This window comes from Euphorbia lathyris, chromosome 1 (assembly GCF_963576675.1).
Source record: "Euphorbia lathyris chromosome 1, ddEupLath1.1, whole genome shotgun sequence".
In the NCBI taxonomy this organism is placed as follows: Eukaryota; Viridiplantae; Streptophyta; class Magnoliopsida; order Malpighiales; family Euphorbiaceae; genus Euphorbia; species Euphorbia lathyris.
Genome location: NC_088910.1, coordinates 87,339,724 through 87,364,816, shown reverse-complemented (window position 1 = coordinate 87,364,816; position 25,093 = coordinate 87,339,724). Strand labels below are relative to the sequence as shown.

Below are 25,093 nucleotides of genomic sequence, written 5' to 3'. Positions count from 1 at the left end.
CTCCACTGTGAAGGAATGTTGTTTTCACGAATAGTGGTTATTTTAACCACTTGAGAAAATATCTCATCGAAATCAATATCTTTGTTCTGTTGAAAACCTTTGACTACTAAACAAGCTTTGTACTTCAATAGCTTTTCATTGCCATGTCACTCGAGCTTGAAAACCCATTTGTTCTTCAATATTTTTCTTCCTATAAGAAGTTCTACTAGCTCACATGTCTAATTTTTGTGCAAAGAATTCATCTTCTCTTGCATTACATGCAACCAAGATTCTTTGTCTAGTTGAGTTAGAACTTCCTAAAAATTATTTGGCTCCCCCTCACCAATAAAGAGAATATACTCAAAAGTAGGATACTTTAATGTCGATCGACGATCTCTGGCAGATTTCCTAATTTGTTGGTCAGCTTCTATGTGTTGGGTAGGTTGCTCCCCTTACTCATCAATATCTTCTGGCTCATGTTGCTCTGCTACGTTTGGTAATTCATCATTGCATTGAACTACTAAATCTTCTCCACCTGCAACATTGTTTGGTGGTGAAGGGATGTGATTGGAAATGGCATCAATTACATATTTTGGCTTCTCATTCTTCTTGAAGTCTTATTTAGTTTCATTTTCTCGACATATTACATCTCTGCTTCTAATGGCTTTCTTCTTCTTTGTGTCCCACAATTTATAGCCAAACTGTTCATCCTTGTATCTCAAGAAGATACAAGGAATTGATTCATCATCAAGCTTTGGTTGCTCTTTAGGCACATGGACAAATGCCTTGCATCCAAATACCTTCAGATTACGAACATGTTTTCCAGTCCATACTCTTTTTTAATATCAAAATCCAGAGCAACCGATGGAGACATGTTAATGACATATCAAGTTGTGTGAGCTGCTTCTCCCTAAAATGACTTAGGTAACTTAGCCATCTTGAGCATGCATCTGACTTTCTCCATAATAGTGTAATTCAGCATTTCTCCTACGCCATTGTGTTGCAGGGTACTTGGCATATTCTTCTCTTGTCAGGTTGCATGTTTGGAACAATAGTTCTCAAACTTGTGTGAGATGTATTCACCTCTGTTATCCGTCCGGAGACATTTCAATTTCTTATTAGTCTCTCTTTCAACCATGACATGGAAATCTAAAACTTGGTCTTTTGTTCTCAAAAACTACATCCACGACTTTCACGATGCATGATTAATAAATAACAAAATATTTGTTACCTCCTAAGGTCTCAGTTTCAAATGGACCACAAACATCTGAGTGCACCAAGTCGCATGAGACAGTATTGTACCATTAACATGAACCAGCTCCTTGCTTGCTAGTATATGTAACCTTTTTCTCAGTGATGTGAGCCAATCTCATATGCGACACGTTTGGTGAATATTCCTCTTCAAAGAATACAATCCATCTTTGCAAATGACTACATTTGTCTTGTATAGAGTAGAACACGTGCTTCATTTTGCAATCACCGAGCTTCCATATCTTACTCTTGAAGAAATTCTCAAAGCCTTCTCGATTTAGAATACCACTAGAAATTAAATTAAGCCTAAATAAAAATGTGTCTTTCTTATTTGAGAATGAGTGTGCAACATGCATTTCTCTTGATATGAACGTCATGAATTCCAACAATTTTCGAGTGGCCAATATTTCCCATCTTCAATGTTCCAAAAACTCATGCTTTGTATGTGGTGAATAACTCACTGTTAGGAGTGGCATGGATAGTCAATAAAATTTCTGGTATGTGAGCTACTCAATATGTTATCCGTAGAAATTAGAGAGAAGAAGAAGAAACTAAGAGGTGAGAGGAACTCTGATAAATTCATTCATAACTGCCAAAAGAGCTTGGTACAGAATATATGAACATTGTACAACGAAAATAACTCAACAATTGTACTTGGCAAGACACATCACAACTATCAAAGGAAAAACAAAATACCAAAATGCAGATAACAATTGATAAACGACATATATAATCTATTCACATATCATTCTAGCCCTCTTAAGGAAACCTTGTCCACAAGGTTCAATTATAATTCATCAAGGTGCACCTCTGTAAAGCGTTGCTGAAGATCATAAGCGAACTCCCAAGTAGCATCTTTCACTGATTGACCTGACCACTGAATCATAACTTTAGTAGCAGCTCTATTTCCTTGTTTTACCATCTTCTTGTCTAGTATAGCTATTGGAACAAGTTGATGCACTTCTTTACCAGGAAATTGTGTAACTACTTCAATCCGAGGAGAACCCTTGTTCTTAAGTTGGCACACATAAAAAATAAACTGGATGTATAGTTGTCTCAGAAGGCAACTTAATTATATAAGCATCTTTGCCAATTCGGTCTATCACTTCATAAGGCCCATAATATAGTTGTGCGAGTTTCTGATTAGCAATGTTATCAGAACCAGATCGGACATCAAACCGGATTTGTGATTGGGTCAAGGGTCACTTGGTCGGATCAGATGACTCGGATTGGTCAGACCGGATGACGTAATAAATAAATAAATAATATTTATATATATAATTATTTTGAAATTATTTTTTATCAATTATATATAAACTAATACATGGCATGACATACTTTTCTTTTCCAAATTAAAATTAAACTTTCTCCAGTAAATATTAAGGGTTGCTTATAATATATAATAAAGTTCAAGATATAATTAAAGAATAATAAGAAGTTAAGAATTATTAAAAAAAAAAAAAGAGGTTAAGAATCAGAAAAGTGAGGAAAGGAGGAAAGGGTATATCCAGATAAAGTGAGGAGAGAGTCCAATGAAATTTGGGATAAAAAGCTTTCCCACATCGGAAGTAGGAGAAATGTTTGTATACTATAAATAAAGTTTCACATCAACTGAAATACATTGCCTTAATAGTTTAAGGAATAGCGAAGCGTTGATAACTTTGAAAGCGCGTGTAAGTTTTATTTTTAAAACTAGGATCAGACTGGTTATCGGTCGGACTGTCGGTTTCCGGTCAGATCCTGGGTCTCTCCGGTTTGTTGCATATACAACAAACCAGTTCAACTCGAATCGGAAACCTAACTGGTTTCCAGTTGAACTAGTTGAACCAGCCAGTTTGGTCTGAGTTTGATAACATTGATGATTAGCAGGACGAGCTACACTGGTCTGCCTATATGGCTGCAATTTAACAAAAACATAGTCTCCAATCTAGAACTCTCTATTAGTTCTATAAGAATATGTTTGTTGTTTCATTCTGTGTTCTGCTCTTTGAAGTTGTTGATGCATAACTTGTAGACCCAACTCTCTATCCATTAGGAACTGATCAACTGATTCAATGCTCGAATCTCCGGTAAAATATGGCACTTGGATAAGTGGGGATACTCCATACACAACCTCAAACGGAGTAAGTTTGGTAGCAGAATGGTAGTTAGTTTTATACCACAATTCAGCTAATGGCAACCATTTCACCCACTGTTTAGGGTGCCCTCCAGTCATGCATCTAAGATATATCTCTAGACATCTATTCACCACTTCAGTCTGTCCATCGGTCTGGGGATGGTAAGTTGAAGACATTAGCAGGTCCACTCCTTGTAATTTGAATAATTCAATCCAAAATGCGCTTAAGAACACTGGATCCCAGTCACTAACTATAGATGAAGGAATTCCATGCAGTTTGCTTACATTGTCTATGAAAGTTTGTACTACTATAGATATAGTAAAAGGATGACTTAAGCTGATGAAATGAGCATATTTGCTTACTCTATCTACCACGACCATTATCACCTCCTTACCATTAGCTTTAGGCAAGCCTTCTATGAAGTCCATACTGAGATCAGTCCAAATATTCTCTAGAATTAGCAATGGCTGAAGCAATCTAGGGGTACCACAAGTCTCATACTTGCATGTTTGACAAATTACACAACTCCTAGTGTAGTTCTTGACATCTCTTTCTAGCCCCTTCTAGAAAAATAATAATTGTAATCTTTTTGAAGTGGCTTGCAACCCAGAATGCCCTCTTGTTGTTGTATCACGCATCAGTTGAATAAGCTTCAACTTAAGTTCTGGTTTGTCACCAATCACTAACTTTCCTTTCCTCCTCGACAAGCCTCCCTACCAAATGTAAGGGTTGTCCTGCGATTTCCCTTCTTTTAAACCTATAATGATCTCTTGCAAATGTGAGTCTGCTTCCCAGCTAGCTTCAATTTCTGGCATCAAACTTCCCACGGGAGTGGAGACAGTCAAGGCTGCAACCTCAGCTGTTGGCACTCTAGAAAGGGCCTCTGCTGCTATATTCTACTTTCCATGCTTATATGAAATTTCAAAATCATAACCAAAGATTTTAGCAATATATTTTTTGTTGGTGACATGTAGTAATTCGCTGCTCAACTATGATGTGTTTTGATAGAGAACTTCCTATGGCCCATATAATGGTCCCACTTCTTGACTGCAAACACCACTACCAGCAATTACTTTTCATACACAGATAAATACGGGTGTCTTGGAGCCAGAGCCTTACTTAAATAAGCTATAGGGTGATGCTCTTGCATCAATAATGCACCTATTCCCACATCACATGCATCTGTCTCAATCACAAATAATTTGTTAGATGATGGTAGAGCCAACACTGGAGCAGTAGTGAGGGCTTGTTTCAGTGTATTAAAACTTGAGGTAGCCAATTCAGTCCAAATAAAGCCATCTTTCTTAAGCATGTCTGTAAGGGGCTTACTTAGGACCCCATATTGCCTTGTAAATCTTCTATAATACCCTGTTAGGTCTAAGAAGCCCTGAGTTGCTTAATGTTAGTTGGGATTGGCCATTGAACTATCACATCCGACTCTTAAACGGCCTCAATCGGCATCAGGCGTGAAATATAAAGATCATAATCAACACTTAGTAGTCTTCAAATTATCCAAATATCATAAATATCACTTTTATAGACATTCCTCTTAAATGTATATTCTAAACAAATCCATATTCCTATTACATTAAAACATCAACATATTTACCAACTTCATCATATTACAGTTGAAATACTAAGGTTCTAATGATAATTCTAACAATAAGCAATAACTTCCAATCCTCACCTAATCTGTCGGTAATCTTCTCTATATTATGTACTTTCACCTAAAAACATTAAAACATTTGAAAAGGTGAGACAAAAATCTCAGTAAGCAATTATCAACTACATAAAGTACTTATACTCAAAATAGCTATATATATATATATATATATATATATATATATATAGTTTAATTTTCAAAATGCATCATATAAAATTCATATTCTTAAAAATGAACATTTTATGGATTAAACCATAATAAAATACTCAAAATAGTACTTTTAACCAAATATGCACTTTAAAATATCATAAGCTTGTTATAAGCATTATTTCTCAAATATCACACATTGTAAAACTGTATTAAAATACTTAATACAAAACTTGTATTCAAAATAGCTACATATATTTATTTGTTTAAAATCTCAACTAAACAAAATCAATAGGTTTGCAATTAACCATTTACTCAAATCAACCGTAAATCAATAGTTACTTCATAAACTGTATATCCATAACACTTCACAAATCGTATCTCGATAAACACAACACAAACTGTATATCAATAAATTCATCACAAATCGTATCTCAATAAATACTTCATAAACTGTATCTCAATCAATATTTCATCAACTGTATCCATCCAAGAGATAATCCCTGTATGTATCAATCCCCACAATATAATAGAATCGAGATATCTCATAATTTGCCTATCCCGCATGGTCTTACTCAACACTTCTTTGTCATACCCGATAGGTCTTCCAACTGTATACACATGCCGTATTTCTCACTAAATACGAACTTTAATTAAAGCCACCTATCCGGATTACTCTTGATGGATACTAAAAATATTATAATTTTATAATATAATTTAAAATCAGAAATATATATATAATTCATAAATCAACATCATAGAACTTTCTCAATCCTTTACTCAATCCATTTCCAAAATAATAAATCATAATTCATTATTGAACCAAAATCACCAATAAATAATTTATTGATATATTTATCAATAATAACTTCAATTTCTTAACTAAAGGCATCAATCATCATATACATACTTTATTTCAATAAATCATAAATTCATCAAAATTACTATTTTAATAATGTTTAATTAAAACTAAAATTTACTTTGAGAAATAAATTTATTGAAAATCACTTAATATATAGACATATACTTTTGTACATAAAGCAATTTCAATAAAGTTTCTCAAAACTCTTTTCTTAAATTCTACTCTTCAAAATATCAAATCTTACACAAATATTAATTAAATATACCAAGTTCATCAAAACAAAACCCAAATCATATGTACATTAATATATATTATAGGTTAAAATTAACATGCAAATACATATATAATTACTTTGAACTTAGCTTTAAGCTCATGTTAAAAACTAATTCATAGAAACTCCAATTAATCAAATGCATGTCAAAAATTACCACAAAAATTCAATTTTCTGGAAAATATAGTTATATATACATATATATACATAAAAACTTAAAAGGGTAGTTGATCATTACTTACTTTAGCCATAATTTGAAGAAAGCTCTAAAAAACACCAAATTCGCCTTAGAATCTGTTTAGGCCGAACTCTTTCTACAAATCTCCAAATCCAAATCACACCGACTACAATGTGTATTAGGATGTCTAGAACCTACTGTAAAAAAAATCAGCTCGATCCGACGGTTCAATATTTAGATATCAAGGTATGATCAAAGCTTGGTGATTTTTGGTGTTTGAAGAACAAAAATGGAGAAACGGCAATGAAATGAAAAATAAATAAAAAAATGTATTCTGAAATTCTGATATAGTAATACGAAAATACAGTTTTGGAATGTGATATCTGTGTTCCCAATAAGGGAAAAATTCCCTTTTGGTCCTTTTAAACTTTAACTTCTTTTAAAACTTACCCTAAACTTTTAGTTTTACACTTAAATCATGAAATTGGCATCCAAACTCTATTCATAATACTCAATTAACTCTCCAATCAATAAATAAATGTAATGTAACATAATATTAAGGTATAATAACTAAAATTAAGGACACGGATGTGACTATTGAGCTACAGCTGCAACCATTTTAGGGTCTGTAGCTACCCCATCTTTAGAGATCGCATAGCCTAGGTATTCCATTCAGTTAGTCTCAATGCACATTTACTCTTCTTGGCTAAGAGCCAATGTTCCTGCAACTTCAAAAAGACATTTCTCAAATGAACCACATGAGACTTCATATCCAGGCTATAAACCAGAATGTCATCGAAAAATACAAGCACATATTTCCTCAAATAAGGCTTAAACACTTCGTTCATTAGACTTTGGAACATATAGGGTGCATTTGTGAGGCCAAATGGATTCACTATGAACTCATAGTGCCCTTCATGAGTTCTAAATGCATTTTTGTGGATGTCCTCTAGATGCATTCTAATTTGATAATAACTAGTAGTCAAATCTATCTTGGTAAACACATCAGCTGAATGCAACTCATCAAGTAACTCTTCAATCACTGGCATTGGAAATCTATCCTTAACAGTTTTATTATTAAGCCCCTATAATCGATACACATCCTTATGCATCTAAGAATGCTTGTAAGGTCTCACATTCACTGGAGTGGCCTCATCTTCCAAGGGTATTCTGTGATCTTGGATTCCATGGGGAGGAAGGAAGGTGATTTTGTTGAATAGGAATTCAAATTCCAGTAGTAATGGCTGAAGTTCAAAGGTATGGATTGGGTATTTGAGGTGGGTTGGGTGGTTTACTGTATATGAGCTAAGAAGGTTGTGCATCCATGGTATAACATTTTCATCAAATTGCTTTCATTAATTACCTTAACTGTGGCACCACTAAGGCCATGTAGTTTGTGTTCAGCCTCACCAATTTTAAAGGTCATTTGTAAGAAATTCCAGGTTATATCTCCCAATGTAAGTAACCATTGAACTCCTAAAACCATCTCACACCCACCTAAAGCCATCCCAAGAAAGTCTGCAGAGAAACGTTGGTCCTGAACCATCCAATTAAACATTTCACACATAAAGGAACGCACTACTTCCTGGCCATTTGCCACGAGAATTTTAACAGGGGAAGTTGCCTTCAAAGAGTACCCTAAACTCTTAACCATAGTAATGTTAACAAAGTTGTGAGTACTACTTGAATCAATGAGGATATGCAATGTTTTCTTCTTAAAGCTCCATAGAACTCACATTGTTTGTGGTGAAACTTCCTGTAACCATCCTATAGCACACAATGAAACAGTTGGAATTTCAATGTAATCACTGCTCATCTTTGTCTCTTTATTGGCCATGTCCTCCCCTTCTGGGCATTCTTGCATTATAATCATGTGCATATACTTCTTCTTGCACTGGTGTCCTGACACAACTTTTTCATCACACCAGAAGCAGAGATTCTTAGCTCTCTTATCTGCTAACTCTGCTTTAGATGGACTCCTAGTTCTTGGAGGATTAGGTGGTCTAGGATTAGGGTGGCCAAAGTTTGTGTGAAGCTTGGGTGCAGGTGGTGTTGGTAATAATGGAGTTTTGTGAGCGACAGTGGAAGGAAATAATGAAGTGGATGTAGAAGAGGAATTATTAGGTGTAGAATAAGAATTGTAAGTTGCAATAGAGATGTTAGGAGGTTTGTTATTGATGGATCTAGGATGTTTGGCAGCATTCAAGTAAGCATCATGCGTTCTAGCAAGAGCATATACTTGTTGCAAGGATTTTGGTGTATGCATTTGCATGGTAACCTAGTCCATCTTTCAATCCACTAAGAAAGCAGCTCAGAATGTAATCTTCTGATAAATTAACCTTGTGAAAGAGTATGTCAAATGCCTCAATATACTCCAACAAGGACCCCGTCTGTGTTAGACGTTTAAGATCTGCCATGAGATCCTCATACACTCTTTCACCAAACCTTCCTTTAATGGCAGTTACATACTCTTCCCATAGGGGATCTTCTATTTTTCCCCTGTTTTTGAAATAAGACTAGTGCCATCCAAGGGCACAACCAATTAAATGAAGAGAAACTAGTTTCACCTGGGAATCTGGTGGGGTGAGATCAATTTGGAAGAACCTCTCACAATGGAAGAGTCATCCCTCCAGTTACGTACCATCAACTTTGGGAATTCAACCTTGGTGAAACAAGTGGCTAATTGATACAGTTGATTCTATGGGTTTGAGTCGTTAAGATTGACGGTCTCATTTAAGCGAGGATTTGGTGTGGAGATATTCAAAATAGAGATTAATCCCTTAAGTTCGTCACGCATGGTGCTCTGCTGCTTGGTGATAAGCTCAGAGAAAACCTGCTCTTGTTTCTTGTTATTCTCAGCTAGCATCCCTTTGACCATGGCTTTGAGACTATCTTCCATCTCTTTATGTTTTTACGCACGCGTTTCAGTCATAGTGAGGATTGGATATGGCAGGATTGAATTGAAAAAGAAGGAACAACTGCTCTGATACCAAATGTTATCGGTAGAAAATTAGAGGGAAGAAGAAGAAACTAAGAGGTGAGAGAAACTCTTATAAATTCATTCATAACTGCCAAAAAGGCTTGGTACAAATGCAAAATACCAAAACGCAGATAACAATTGATAAACGAGAGACATAATTTCTTCACATATCACAATAGCTTTTGCATCTGTTGCACTTTCAAGGATTAAATTTGAGCATAAAGAAAGAGCATCTTGCCCTCAAAACTTCTTTCTTACATGCACTTAAATAATACTTCTTTAGAACAAAGACAAAATAATTACAATCACACAATAACCTGTTGCTAAAGTAGACACTTTTAAATATAGCAGATCAGATGTATTCCATTCCGCTATACAACACTTCTGCAATTTCCTGCACTAGTAACATATGCATGTTAAGTCTTAACTTAATGCACATAGTACAAAACCAATTCTCAACAACTTAAATCTTCGCAGAAGTTCAAAGAATACCTTATGACCATGCTGCAACTCCACCATGAATCTGCTACACAACCTCCTCAACAGGTCTATATGATGAAACCAGAACAATCTCAAACTCAGCTTTAGCAGTTTAGGCAAAACTCTCACCACCAGCAACAGCGGAAAGATTCAAGTCATTAATCTCATGAGTTTCATCACTAAGCTTTGAGATAATCAACCTTATTTGCAGCACAATAGGACTCGCCTTCTTCACCTGAACACTGGTTAACCTTCAACGGCAGCATCACATGGTCGCCGATGATCTGACTCACCATCAGGATTACATGGCTGTGGACTTTTAACCTCATCAGCTGCATCAAACAACAGCATTTGATTGTCCATACTGTCGGCATCACATAACTGGATCTGATTATCCTCCTCAGCTGCAACTTGAACTTCACATTGAAAATCCTCATCAGCTGCATCAGAGTTTTCTCTATCATCCTTCGTATTGCGTTTTTGGCTTATTTTCTTGCTCGATTTCTTTCTTGCTTTCTCCTTTTTCCTCATCTTTTTCTCAAGTTTATGAGAAAAATGATCAACATGGCTCATAGCTACCGGACAATGTCTAATAGCATGACAATGACAACATAAATGCAATGGATCAGCCCCGAATGCTGCACCGTAAAACTGGACTGGGTTAATATCCCTCGCTGAAAAATATTGTACTGCATCATCCTTTCGTTTATGTTTACCCTTGGCTTTCGTATTCCTTCTCACACGTTCCTTTTCCCTTTTTCTTTTCCCTGGTTCAGTCTGTGGGGGAGCTGAGACTACAGGAGGGGCTGGTTCTTCAGGAGGAGGATACATGATAGGAGGCGGTGACACTACTGGAGGAGATGACACTACCGAAGATGCTGACACGAAGGCAGCACCTTCCACAGCAGTGTCCCCTAAACACTCATGTATAATAGCCCTGATCCTTGATATTGACTCCATTTGTATGGGATCTAAACCTTGGGTTACAAATGTATCTGCTATATATGCAATATCTCTTAAGCCAGAATTCTGAACAAAAAAGATTCAGATAAAATATTATTATTTTTGAAAAAACGAATCTAGTAAAGAAAAATTCGAAGCTCAGAATTACCACTCTCTTCTTTTTGGTTCTGAACTTTACTGTTCGCGGTATAGGAGGCAAGGGAGACACTGGCCTTCCTACAAATTTACGTGTGATCCTTAAATACCATTGCATATATTCACTTTCATCACCATCACCATCGCCATCATCTTGCACAATATGGTTTTGACGGTCTGCCCACTCATTAAGTTCCGCTTCCATTTTACCTGACAGATCTACCCCACTGTCTACTCCACGACTCTTTCTCTCCCATTGTTGCACGTCTTTTGGAATTCTTTGAAGCATTCCATGTTGCCTTGAACATCGATCAGGGAGGTGCCTTTCTGCCTTGTCAAAGCATATCAACATTGTCTTCGATCTCCCTAAAATCAGACTATTTCTGAGATGATCTGGTATTAATCTATCATCTATATTACTATAAGGAACCCAATCCACCTGCATCACATCTCATCAATTCAAAAACTGAGTAATTTACATCAGCCAAAAACTTGAATAGAAGAATGTATTATTTTCTGAAAAGACTGATAAAGAATTTATATTAAATGATTCCAAAAACTCACATCACATGGTTCTAGAGAATCCAATGCCTTGCGATAAAAATTTATGTCACGTTTAACTGTTGCAGCACTTTGTTTCCCCTTCCACCAAAGTACAAAAGGAAAACAATCGTGAACAGGCTCCTGATAAAACCTTGGTCGGCCAATATTAAGGTGAAAGTAGCTCCAACACTGCAAAGAACCATAAATGAGGCATCAACTATATATCCAATACCAGTAAGATGTTAGTTAGTTTGTGGAATAACCCACAATTTTTAATTTTCTCGAGTGGTTCTAATGGCAGCGTGATTTAATTAAATGTCATTTTACCAAGAAATTCTTTCATGTGCTACTTCTAATTGAGAAACTTTAATAAATAATGGCACAAAATGTACAGGTTTTCTATTTTAAAAGAAAAGAACACTACTTCATTCAGCATGAATCCCATGCGCTATAAAATAAAGAGAAATCAGACCCTAGCCTATCAAGGTAGCAAAAGATAGGTCTTAATTCAAAAAAGAAAACAGACCAAATTTTCCGTAGCTGCACCATAACAAAATGATGATTTTGAGAATACTAAAAAATCCTGACCAATTCTTTGTGTCAGTAAGTTGTCACCAAAATGTAAGGCTCTATACTTGCATTAGTTAACATTCCTTCTACTAGTGATAGCTTCATTAGTGCAACAAAATATTTACTAACGAGTGCTTCGTGGTCAAGAGATTAAAAATTGGAAGTTTTTATTCTTCAAATGAAAGGAAAAACAAATAAATGCCTCAAGGCTCAAAGCTAAATAAAAGTACATATTGTGCACCTGTGTGTAGAGTACCAGGAGAAAGAACTAAATGTCTTCCATTTCCCTTGCTAATTCAATCATACGAGATTATTGGAAGAGCAAAACTGAAAATCTGGCTATAAGTGTTTCAGAGTCTCCAAGAAAATATCAGAAGTCTTGATGCTAGATTTCAATTAGTTTCGCGAATTCAGCATTTCAAACCATAACGTTGTTTTACCAAATTATGTAGTTTCTACTAGGTTCCAAATTGATTTTCTTCTTTTAAAGCGTACGAAAGGCCTCAACCACTTCAATGAGTCTAGCATAGTCAAAAATTTCTAATGTTTCTTTTGTTACATAATCCCATTGGCCTCATCATAGCCCCTTCTAAAAAATAACTCCCTCAATATAAAGGTAAGTCTTAAATCGGAAACATGGTTACCTGCAGTAGAGTTAAGCAACCACTGATGGTACTTTGAGATTTAAGAGTTGCTTTACCAAGTGCTCTATACAAAAAAGCCAAAGCTGCTGCACCCCAAGCATACTTCCCTGCTTTCTCAAAATCCTCGAACAGCGGCAAGTACATAATAGGGACTTTATTCCCTGTAGTTGTGGAAAAGATTGTACTCCCTACAAGGTACAAAAGATAAGCACGTGTATAACGCTTGATCTCTTCGATTGGTGCATCTTCAGGACACTGGGTAAAGTACTCTTTCAACCAACTTAGTTTTACCATTCCCCCACTCATATAACCAGCATCAGGGACACTTCCAAGAAACTTTTCACAAACAGCCTTGCACGAAGTATAAGTCACACCTAAAACAGGTTCTCCGTCAATTGGTAACCCAAGTAACAGAGCGACATCTTTAAGGGTTATACTCATTTCTCCAATCTTCAAGTGAAAGCTGTTTGTTTCTTTCCTCCACCTCTCAACAAGAGCAGAAATCAGTGGATTGTCTAAACTAATAGAAGGAAGCCTTCTCAAATATCCAAACCCAGCCTTCTCAACCAGTTCAATCTGTTGTTGGGTAAGCCTCCATTCACCCAACTTTGATGTGTGTTCATGACATCTCAGCACACCCCGCTCCTAAAACATGCCATAATAATGAAATCGTAAATAATCAATCACCTATGAGAAAATGATGTGGAACTAGATACTGCACCTGTCCATCCCATATTGCGGCAGAGACATGATTCTCTTGATCATAAAGTACTGAAGCATCAACCGGACCTGGATCAATAGCCTCCTCATCCATAAGTGATATAGAGCCATCAACAGGCTCGGAACTAGTTGCACCAGTCTCCATGCTTTCTACTAAAATGTAAGACAAAAAGATTGAATAGAATTTTACTTCTACAGCGAATTAGACTGCATTTTAGTATCAAACATGTAAATGAATGCAGAAACATACTGCACGGTGCCTATTATCACAAGATTTCCAAGCGTAAATTGCAGTGATGATTGCTGAAGTTCGGAGTCTATTTGGCAAAGGTTCACTGAACTTCATTTTCGTTTAATAAAGTTACTGAATTTTTTTTTGTTTCAATAAAATCATTCCGGCCAATTCACATAGAAAAATTTACCCGAATAGTGATGTGACAGCTAATGACTTGCCATATGGCAGCCAAAACTACTACCAGTTGGTTTAAGTAAATAAAAAATGCATTTCTTTTTGTGCTATGTAGCTTCCATGCGATACGTCGTTGGCTCACTTTTTCTGTTTGAATTGAACAGAATGACTTCATTGAAAAAAAAATGAAATCAAGTGAACTTTGTGAAAAAGACTTAAATCCTAAACTCAGTTTTCAATGGCGCAGTTTACTCAGATTTCCAATAGAAAATTTAGAATTGAAAGCAACTTGTGAAAGCTCTTATTCATGCTATAATCATAGTCTACTTTGGAATGTCAAGTAAATATACAACAATTACAAGATCTTAGCAGGAAAATTATCCCAAATACATACATCTATGTAGCATGATAAAGCTTTCATCAGTTTTAGGGGAAACACATATAGAAGGATATTTAGGTCACACTGAAATTTTAAGTCTCAAATCGAAGATTAATTTGCAAATTCTCAAGAAATTCATTCACTTAATTTCAATTCCATAGAATTAATTACCAGAAATGGCAAATAAATTTGTTTGAACCAAACACAAACATTTCCTTCCATTCATATTTCCTACAGATTTGAGAAAGAAAAAATTAATTAAGCGTAAGTTACCTCTGGACAGGGAAACGAAAGAAGTATGAACAAAACGACGATACGAAATCCTCAAAGCATAGAACCAGTGGTAAGATCGGATATGTTTAAAGACAATCTAAAAACGACGGTGTCGTCCGTATAGGTCAAAAATTGGTAGTTTACACTAATGGTCACTGAAGTTTCTAAGTTATTTCATAAAGTTCCTTGAACTTCATTTCATTTCAATAAATTCTTTTGAACTTTTCTTTTTATTTCAAACAGAAAAAAGCACCGTAAAAGTGATTCATTGTAATATTAAACACGTGCATACAAACACGAGTATTGAACTTACTTTGAAGTCATATTTTATAAACCTTCATTTTTTTTTTGTTACAGGGAGGGGCTATGCCCCCGAGCAGGAAACAGAAAAGAAATTAAATATAGAAAAAATTAAAAAATAAAACTAGCACACACGAATGATGCGCTTAAGACCAGTCCCTCTAGAGTGGGCTCTCAAAACCTCTTAGATGCCTGCAGGCGGCACACACACTCATGATATCCCTGGGACAGCTGTCCTGCGAAGTTTGTCATCCAATCGGTGGAACAATTGCCTTCTCTATAAATATGAACCACTTCCACTTGCCACTCCCGTGTTATAAGTTCACAACACCTCTGTAAGAGCCCCGAGCGTCTATGTGTGGGCCTGCTGCCCTTATTAATCAACTGAACAATAAGTTTAGAATCAAGTTCCACTCTAACCCTGTGAAATCCTTCCTTCCACGCGAGTTTTAGACCCATGAATAATCCCCAAAGCTCTACAACTATGGAAGTGCTAATACCAATATTCACCGCAAACCCGCAAACCCAATTTCCTTGCATATCTCGTATTAAACCACCAGCCGAGGCAGGGCCAGGATTTCCTTTACATGCACCGTTACAGTGAAGCTTCATCCATCCTACCTCTGGCGGACTCCATCGGATAAACAAAGCATTGGTTGAGCTAGTCACTGTCAGCTTGCTTAACGCAAATGCTTTCTCACATTCCTACAGCCGGTCAATCAACATTTTATGCTTGTCAGGTGGGAGGTGTCGGTCAAGGTCCAGGACACGATGGCATCTCCATCTCCACAGCCACCAGCAAATTATTAGAAACATGACATTCCATTATCTTCCGCACATCAGGTCCGTCCGATAAGTATTCTTGTCGATCCAATTTTGTAAATTATCGCAACTAAACAGACCCTGCTCACGCCTTGGGATTAACTTCTGCCACAGCCGATGCGCAAGTGGACAATCTCTCACAATGTGTAAGACGGACTCCGAAATTCCACACTCCGTACACGCATCCGAGCTTGCCAAGTGTCGGACCACTCGATTTGTGTTACTAAGAATAGCGTCATGACGAAGCAGTCACATGAACACACGAATTTTCTCCAAAGTTGCAAGCTGCCACAATTTTTCCATTGAATACCCGAATACCCAGGACTATCTGCTTGTTGCAACAGTGATTAAGCCGATGTCATATTAAATATACCTGAACTCATCCCGTGCCAGTCTCAGCCGTCATCTTCCGTTACCTCTTGAAACACCATAGTTACCGCCACCCTCATTAGATTATCCGCTGGCAGGAAGTCCGTCAGCTGATGCCATCTCCAGCCACTATCTGCATCCCAGTAATCCGCAACGAAGCTAGTCTGAGTATCCATAGGAGCTGCAATTGCACCATCAATCAATGGGGCCTCACCTGCCCAACGATCCATCTAAAAGAGAGTATTCCTCCCATTCGTAACCATCTTTCCAATGCCCTTATTCAGCAACTCGGCATCTTTAACAATTCCTTTCCACAAACGACTCTGCCCTGATTTGAAAACAAACATTTGCATGCCCGATTTGTTCCTTCCGTATCTGTGTCTCACAAGTTTTACCTATAATGTGTCATCCTCTACCAGCGTTCTCCAACTCAACTTCGCAAGCAGCGCTAAGTTTGAATCCTTCACCACACGAATACATAGTCCTCCTTCAGATATTGGCCGAGTGATAATGTTCCACCTGACCAGGTGGATTTTCCTTTGCTGTCCCGAGCTACCCCAAATAAAGTCGTGATTGAGCTTATCAAAGTGGTTGTAGATAGACGACGGCATCAGCGAGGTTTGCATGACATATGCAGGTATTACTGAAATCACTGCTTTCACCAAGGTAATACGGCCAGCCATCATTAGACATTTTGATTTCCAACCAGTTAGTCTTTGCTGCACACGATCCACACTAAATTGGAACTGATCCCTGCTGGCACATCCCTTGTTCAGAGGGAATCCCAGATACTTTCCAAGTTCAAACGTTACCTGAATCCCGAGTTCCAAGCTAATTCCATTCATCAATCGTCGTAGGAGAATTAACGGAAAATAGAATACGAGATTTTGATGGGCTAACCCGTTGCCCTGAGCTCACACAAAAACGATCCAGTATGCATGTAATCACCCTAGCCTGCTCAACTGAGGCTTCACCAAGTAGGATTATGTCATCTGTAAAGAAGATATGAGAGAGGCTAGGGCCACCTCGAGAAATCTAAACTGGTTTTCAGGATTTTGTGAAGAGCAATTTTACTCCCAACATTGACAAGTTGGGTCAATTGGAGAAATTATTCATCAAATTGTCTTCTCGGTCATGAATATTATCGTCCACACTTCACATGTGCGTCCTTTTATTACTTATTAGTAACAGATCACAAACATATAATTAAACGTGAAAAATCTATAAAAAAAATTAAAAAATACTGTATTTTATATGAGTTGGACAAAATAATTCAAATATTTCGTCGAACTTAAAAATATTAATCTCCAATTCTATTATTAGATCACAAAAAATATGAAATTTTCTTTTCTAGAATCAACTTACGTGTAATTGGTGTTGAATAAAGAAGAAAATATCTGTTTTATAATGATGTCTGAAATTGACCCAATTTGTCAACGTTAGGGGTAAAATTGCTCTTGGCTGCCGATGTTGGGGGCAAAATTGCATAATTTTGGACGTTAAGGGTAAAATTGCTCATACCTATAAATGTTACGGATATTTTTACACCTTATCCCTTTTTCTTTATCAAAATGAATATGTATATATCAACTCTTATATAATATTAGCATAAGAGACTCTCCAAATTAAAACCTCAAATTCAATTAGAACCTTAAATTATCAAAATCATCAATTTGGTTATTGAACTAAGTAAAAATCATCAATTGAGTCTCAATTCTAAGTAAAAATTATTAATTGAGACCTCGTCGAAAATCATTCAGTTGAAAAGTTATAGATTCTCTTTCCCAAATTTATTTTGAACCAACACAGAGATCATTACAGTTTATGTCAAATAGTCATAATTTCTGATTTTATAATAGAATGGAGACTTAATTGATGATTTTTTATTAACTCATTAACATAATTGAAGATTTTGATAGTTTAAAGTCCTAATTGATTTTAAAGTTTAAGTTTAGGGATCAAATGAGTGTTATGACTTTAATATTTTAAGACTATCTCTTTTTCTAATATTATTATTCTTTATCAAATAAAATTATTCATTTAGTTATATTTTTTAGGAAAAAGTATGAAAATAAAATTTGTGGAAGTGGATTTGTAAAAACAGTTCTCGTGGTTTAAAAATTTGCAAACAATAATCTGTACTTTATGAATTTTGCAGTTAAAGGATATATGAGTCAATTTCAGCCAAACAATACATGTGGTTTAGTTAAGTTAGATCTTGAATTGCCTTTGCAAATCGGCGTAACCAATTTTGTACTTTTCCCTATATTTTATATAGGGCTGTAATTGAATCAAGCTTTGGCCTGCTCATGCTCGGTTCATCAGAAAATTGACAAGCTCTAACTCTACTTTCTATAAATATTATTGATTCGGAAGATCAACTGAGGGCCCAACTGGCCAATTAGGCCCAGCAGGGCCCAAATGGATTCACTATAAATAAGAAGGAGACAACCAAGACATGGGATCGGGTAACAGACTTCCTAACTCGTTCTTTCAGTAAATATATAATTCTCTAGAGCGACTAACTATCTTGATCGTCGAAGTATACGCAGGGACCGCTCCCCGCGCAGAGACGATCATCGGAGAGCACAAGAACCTTCCCTGGAGAGAGCCGGATCACTGTTCCACGTATCCTGATTATTTGGTGCGGTGAACGTGGACTACAAGTGACCTCGGAGCATCCAGCAAAATGCAAACCCCAACTGAGTCTGTTGCACCGGAAGTGGGAGCAACTAGCTCCATGACTAACATCGAGCGTTCCGTACCGACCATTCCAATTTCCCCTAGAAACCTGGGACCACTGATGGAGGAGGTGAGCCCTGAAGAAGAAGAAACTTACAATACCACACAGCTCCTCAATGCGATACAAGGTTTTCAGACCACTCAGGCTATTCATACGGCGACTCAGATGAAGATCATAGATCAACAGAGAAGCTTGTAGGAGGAGAACGCCAAAATCTGGCAATGCCTCAAAGAAGCAGCGAAAATACAAAGAGAAGGCACGCTTCCGGGGGAGCCCTCAAGACCTGGAGTCCCCGTAGGGAGAGGCGCCAGAGCTACCACGGCCGGAGAGAGCGGTGCGCGACGCGACGAGACAGTGGCTGCAAGTAACGAAGACATGTTGGAACTGAAGATCCGGCGTTTTCTAGACAAGAGGGCCCTCGGGGGCGTCATGGGAGGAAGCATCACCTCCAGTAAAACACCGCTAGTACAAAGGATCATCGAGACGAGGTTCCCACGAGACTGGAAGGCTCATGGGCTATCGCAGTATTCGGGAACCGAAGACCCAAACGACCACGTGGCATCTTTCATGAGTACCATCAACTTGTATTCAAAAGACGAGTACATCATGTGCAAAGTTTTTCCCACCACACTCTCATCTAGTGCGCAAGAGTGGTATCGAGGACTCGCTCTTGAATCAATTGACTCATTCGATCTCCTAAAGGACCTTTTCCTCTCCCGTTTCGCCGCGGCAGCAAAAGTAAGGAAGATCAGCTCGGACCTCAACGGGCTCAATCAGCGAGCAACTGAGCCACTACGCAACTTTCTTTCCAGGTTTCACCATATGGCCTCACAGGTCAAGGGCCTCAACCTCGAAGTGGCTCATGACGCTTTGGCTAAAGGAACTTCATGCAAGCCCCTAAAGCAGAAGTGTTTCCGGAAGATGCCGAGATCTTTCGAAGAACTCATGACCATAGCACAAACCTTCGTCCGGTATGACGACTGCGACCGGTCCGCAGGGTACGAAGAGTCAGAAAGAGACAAGGCTAGAGGCGACACGCACAAACAGGAAAAGAGCAGACCGACCGCAGAGGCACGTGACAAAGGTCGGGCACGCAAGGAGGCCCCGATGCCTTTCCCAGCTCGAGTCGAGCGAACTAATATTGAGCGTAGAGGGGACCGATCCTGTGGGCAGGAGGTGCATTATGCTGCTCAGAGCCAGCCTCGCCGATTTGCACACCCGGCTCCACCGGTCGATAAAGGCAAAGCCCATGTAGAGAAGGAGTACTGCAAGTATCACAAATCCTCCGGGCACTCCACGGAGAACTGCTACCAACTCCAGAAAGAGATTGAACGGATAACTGAGCAAGGCGCGCCACCGAAGGCAGTTAGGCAGAGGAAGCAGAGCCCAAAGCAGAGGGACGCCGGCCGAGCAGATGAACCAAAGCGACCAAGGTACCACGAGGAAATCCACGTCATAAGGGAGGGAGCTCCGGCACTCTGTACACCTCTGGAGAGCTTCCGAAAGAGAAAAGCAGTTGATCAGACCCTGACGTTGCAGCCACCACTCCGGACCAGCCATTCGGAGGCCCTTGTTGTCACCAACAACATTGCCTGCTTTAAGACGCATCGAGTGCTGGTGGATATAGGAAGCTCAGTGAACTTGCTCACCTGGAAGGTGTTGAAACACCTTTCCACAGGATTTTGATTTGACAAAATTAATTAAGTGAAATTAAATATTCTATAACACATTAAGTTTAAATGCTTTGATTTATTGTTACTAATGTGTTTGTTCAATGTTGAGTTTATAATTGTCATAAGACATAAAGATCATAAGGCTCAAGCCCTATAAGGAAGTCAAGGCCCAAGTCAAACAAGCCCAAGATTGCTCAGCCCGCGTATCTCCAAAACGCTGCCGTTGAAGTAATGAAACGCATGCTGAGCAAAGAAGGATCGAGAAGATCCACGTAGACAACTTCGGTATGAAGCTGCTGAGCTGTCTCGCAAAACGTACAAGACAGCCGCTGACCACAAGACAGCTTCCAGACAAAGTATTTCCTCTTTGAGTAAAGATCAGAAGACACAGCAAGCTGTCTGGTTGACGTTACACAAAATGGAGGAATATACTGTCACACTGACCGAAGAACAGAAGATGCTGGAATCTGATTGGCTAAGAGAACTGCTGACAGACTGAGTGAAAACGACCTGTAGCCCTTTCCCTCCAACGGTTATTTCGAAATTCGAAATAACCAGAAGCTCTCACAGCTCTCTATAAATAGAGCATTCAGAATCCACATTCGACAGAGAACTTTGAGCAAAAAGCCGTTACGCTGATCAAACGTGTACAAAAGTTCTCCATCAAAAGCAAAGCAAATTCTTACACTACAAGCTTATTCATTTGTGTAAAAGTCTAGAGTGATTGATTCTCAATCATCTAAGGTGTTCTAGCAATTGTTGTTTAGGACAAATCTTAATCATTTCTAGGAATAGAAATGAGAGGCTGAGTACTCGGTTTTAAGTACTCAGCGGAGAGATTAGGATTGAGTAGAAGTATAGAGGAAGGTACTCTTGTCATACTCAATTGCTGATATTGTAAAAGGTTTGAGGCTCTACCTTTAAAGAGCTCAGTAGAGGATTTGAAATCTCGGAAGTGTTCCGGGGACAGGACGTAGGCTTAGAAGAAGCCGAACCTGGATAAATCTGCTGAGTGAAGTATTTCTAAACCTTAACTCCTTATTTATATTGCTTGCTTAAAACAAACTAAAACTGACCAAGTAAAAGAGGTCAAGCTGAGTTGTGCGCTGCCAATGAATTAAGTCAGGAATAGACTCTAAGTGCTATTTCCTGATCTAAGCAACGAAACTGACCTAGTCACTAGTTGACTAATCCAGTGTCTTGTCGATTGATCAGCGCCGCTGTCATATAATCTTTTCTAAAAGAAAAGAAATCTTCCCTAATCGTTTTAAAAGGTAAAATAGTTCCTAACCCCCCCCCCCCCTTGGAACTATACTTGCAACCTTACAAGGGACCAACAAGTGGTATCAGAGATTAAAAGCTCATTACTAAAGTTCTAACAACCTTGAGTTGATCCATACCATGGGCGAAAACAGCACTCGGTTTCTCCCTGGAAACCAGACAACTCAGATATTACCTGAGGGGCTGTCCATTACCAGGCCTCCCCTATTCTTCGGGTCAAACTATACCTTTTGGAAGAATAGGATGAAGAACTTCATTCAAGCTACAAACATGAGTGCCTGGCTATCTATAGTCCAAGGCCCGTTTGTACCTGTGAAAGTTGTTGCTGGCCAGTCAGTTGTTAAAGCTGAGGTTGAATGGACAGAGGATGATCTTAAGAAGCTTCAAAACCATGCTTCAGCTATCAATATGCTTCACTGTGCGCTCGATGCTGCAGAATATAACAAAATCTCAGGTTGTGAGTCAGCATAAGAGATCTGGAAAAAGCTGGAAGTCACCTACGAGGGAACAAACAAAGTAAAAGAATCCAAGGTGAATCAGCAGATGAGACTGTACGAGCTGTTCGAGATGAACAATGATGAAGGCATTTCAGACATGAACGCAAGGTTCACCAACATCATTAATGAGCTCAAGAGACTTGGGAAAATCTTTACTGAGGAAGAACAAGTCAAAAAGATACTCATGAGTCTTCCAAAAGACTGGCAAGCAAAGAAGACAGCAGTTGAGGAAGCTCAGGATTTAACCACCTACAAATATGACGAACTCATCAGTTCATTGCTGACCCATGAGATATCCATGAAAAACTTTGAGGTGAAGGAAAAATCTGATGACAAGAAGCAGAAGTCACTTGTCATGAAGGCTGACTCCACTGACTGGAGTTCAACTGATGATGAGGAGATGGCTATGTTCACAAGAAAGATGAAGAGGCTGTTCAGGAAGAACGACAAATATTCTAAAAAGCCTTACAAAAAGTTTGATAAGTATAAGGCTGACTCAAGCGACAGCAAATACAGAAAGGACAGCTCAAAGCCCATTACATGCTTTGAGTGCCACCAAGATGGCCATATTAAGTCAAACTGCCCCACGCTGAGGAAAGACAGGAAAAGTGGGAAGAAGGCAATGGTGGCTACTTGGAGTGACAGTGATGAATCTTCATCAACAGAAACTGAGGCCACCGAGTCAGCGAAGATATGCTTTATGGCTGACGAACTTGCTGAGCCATGCATTTCTGAGCATGCTGACCAATCTGATGAGTCAGATAATGAAGAGCAATCTAATGAGGTAAGCCTGAGATGTGCCGAGAAGTCAAAGATGTGGTATATTGACAGCGCATGCTCAAGGCATATGACGGGTGATGAAACTCAGTTCATCACGTTTGAACGTAAACGAGGAGGGAGTGTAAGTTTTGGAGACAACAAGAAGGGTAAGATAGTAGGCTCAGGAATCATCGGAGGTAACCCTACTATTGAATCTGTCTCCCTAGTCAGCGGACTCAAATATAACTTACTCAGCGTAGCTCAGCTATGTGACAATGGGAGAAAAGTTATATTTGATACTACTGGATGTAAAATATACGAGGGTAAAACTAATGAGTTAATTTTAACTGCCCCTCGGATAGATAATGTCTTTATGCTAGACTTAGAGAAAAAGTTTTCAAAAACTGTGTGCTTAGTAACAAAGGAAGAAAATTCCTGGCTATGGCACAGGAGACTTGGTCATGTAAGCATGGACCTCCTGGCCAAATTAGCAAGAAAGCAATTGGTTGAGGGACTGCCTGAACTTAAATTTCAAAAAGATCAATTATGCCATGCTTGCCAAGCTGGAAAACAAACCAAGCAATCTTTTCACAGTAAAAACATTGTATCAACTAAGCGTCCGTTAGAAATGCTACACTTGGATCTCTTTGGTCCAGTCCAGCCGCTGAGTCTGGGTGGAAGAAGGTTTTCCTTGGTTATTGTAGATGATTTCTATCGGTACACATGGGTTATCCTGCTGACCAGTAAGGACGAGACCTTTGAGACATTTTCAAACTTGGTTAGAAAAATTGAAAATGAGAAAGACCTAAAATTAGCTCATATCTGTAGTGATAACGGTGGAGAATTCAAAAACCAAAAGTTTGTTGAATTCTGTGAAGCCAGCGGCATTGACCACAATTTCTCTACTCCTAGAAAGCCTCAACAAAATGGGTTTGTTGAAAGGAAGAACAGAACTCTGGTTGAGATTGCCAGGACAATGCTGGATGAGCATAGGCTTCCAAAGTATTTTTGGGGAGAAGCTGTTAACACAGCATGCTATATTCTGAATAGGGCTCTAGTTAGACCTATACTAAAAAACCCCTTATGAACTTTGGAAAGGACGAAAGCCCAACATTGGATACTTTCGTGCCTTTGGCTGTAGATGCTTTATTTTAAATACCAAAGATAACTTAGCCAAATTTGATTCAAAAGCTGATGAGGCTATCTTTCTAGGCTACTCAACAAACAGTAAAGCATACAGAGTTTTTAATAAGAGAACTCAAGTATTAGAAGAATCTATACATGTGCAATTCGATGAAACTGACCCTGCAGGAAGATACCAGCCGCTGATAGAAGATGAACCAAACTTAGCACCTGCTGATCAAGAACCAGCTACTGAGTCCTTCACAAAACGGCTGACCAAGAGTAAGAGTGAACCTAAGATTACTTTCACTGACCAATCTACTTCTGCAGAGAATGTTGAAACACAGATAGAACAAGACATAAATCTACCCAAGGAGATAAGAGTCCCAAGAGGGCATTCAGAAAATGCAATTCTTGACTCAGCTGGAAATACGCTGATGACAAGAAATCAACTAAGGAAGTATCTTGGCAATGTAGCTTTTGTCTCAGTACAGGAGCCGAAGAACTTTACCGAAGCTGAGGATGACGAATTCTGGATGAATGCCATGCAAGAGGAACTCAATCAGTTCAGGAGGAATAATGTGTGGGAACTAGTGCCACATCCTAGGAGCCAAAAGACCATTGGAACAAGATGGGTCTTCAGGAACAAGCTGGATGAACAAGGAAACGTAGTCAGAAACAAGGCAAGACTTGTAGCTCAGGGCTACAGTCAGCAAGAAGGTATTGACTACGGTGAGACCTTTGCCCCAGTGGCAAGGCTAGAAGCAATTAGGATTTTATGTGCATATGCATCGTATATGAATTTTAAACTGTTTCAAATGGATGTTAAAAGTGCATTTCTTAATGGAGTAATAAACGAGGAGGTATATGTCAATCAGCCTCCAGGGTTTGAGGATTCGAAGTTCCCAAACCATGTTTACAAACTCAAAAAGGCTCTGTATGGCCTCAAGCAAGCACCACGTG

General features: G+C 38.4%; 1 protein-coding gene across 2 annotated transcripts; it reads right to left on the bottom strand.

Moving 5' to 3' along the window:
* Positions 1-9,537: 9,537 nt before the first annotated feature.
* LOC136205331 (protein MAIN-LIKE 2-like) lies at positions 9,538-14,645 on the bottom strand. 2 transcript variants are annotated; one of them, XM_065995882.1, is made up of 7 exons: positions 14,565-14,645; positions 13,505-13,653; positions 12,784-13,428; positions 11,591-11,758; positions 11,040-11,465; positions 9,941-10,957; positions 9,538-9,842 (listed from the first exon to the last, which is right to left on the bottom strand). In XM_065995882.1, the coding sequence occupies exons 2-6, from the start codon at positions 13,646-13,648 to the stop codon at positions 10,175-10,177; spliced, it is 2,166 nt and encodes a 721-aa protein (XP_065851954.1). In that variant the 5' UTR covers positions 13,649-13,653; positions 14,565-14,645; the 3' UTR covers positions 9,538-9,842; positions 9,941-10,174. The 2 variants fall into 2 exon arrangements, with proteins under 2 accessions (XP_065851954.1, XP_065851952.1); XM_065995880.1 differs by having other exon boundaries at positions 13,505-13,656; positions 14,565-14,640.
* Between the last annotated feature and the right edge of the window lie 10,448 nt (positions 14,646-25,093).

Bases quoted from the DNA above. Each gene is read 5' to 3' on its own strand.
- LOC136205331 (XM_065995882.1), bottom strand. From the start codon at position 13,648: ATGGAGACTGGTGCAACTAGTTCCGAGCCTGTTGATGGCTCTATATCA. The intron at 13,429-13,504 runs GTGCAGTATCTA...GGCATGTTTTAG, and splicing joins CCGCAATATGGGATGGACAG to GAGCGGGGTGTGCTGAGATG. The intron at 11,466-11,590 runs GTGAGTTTTTGG...GATGTGATGCAG, and splicing joins ATTCTCTAGAACCATGTGAT to GTGGATTGGGTTCCTTATAG.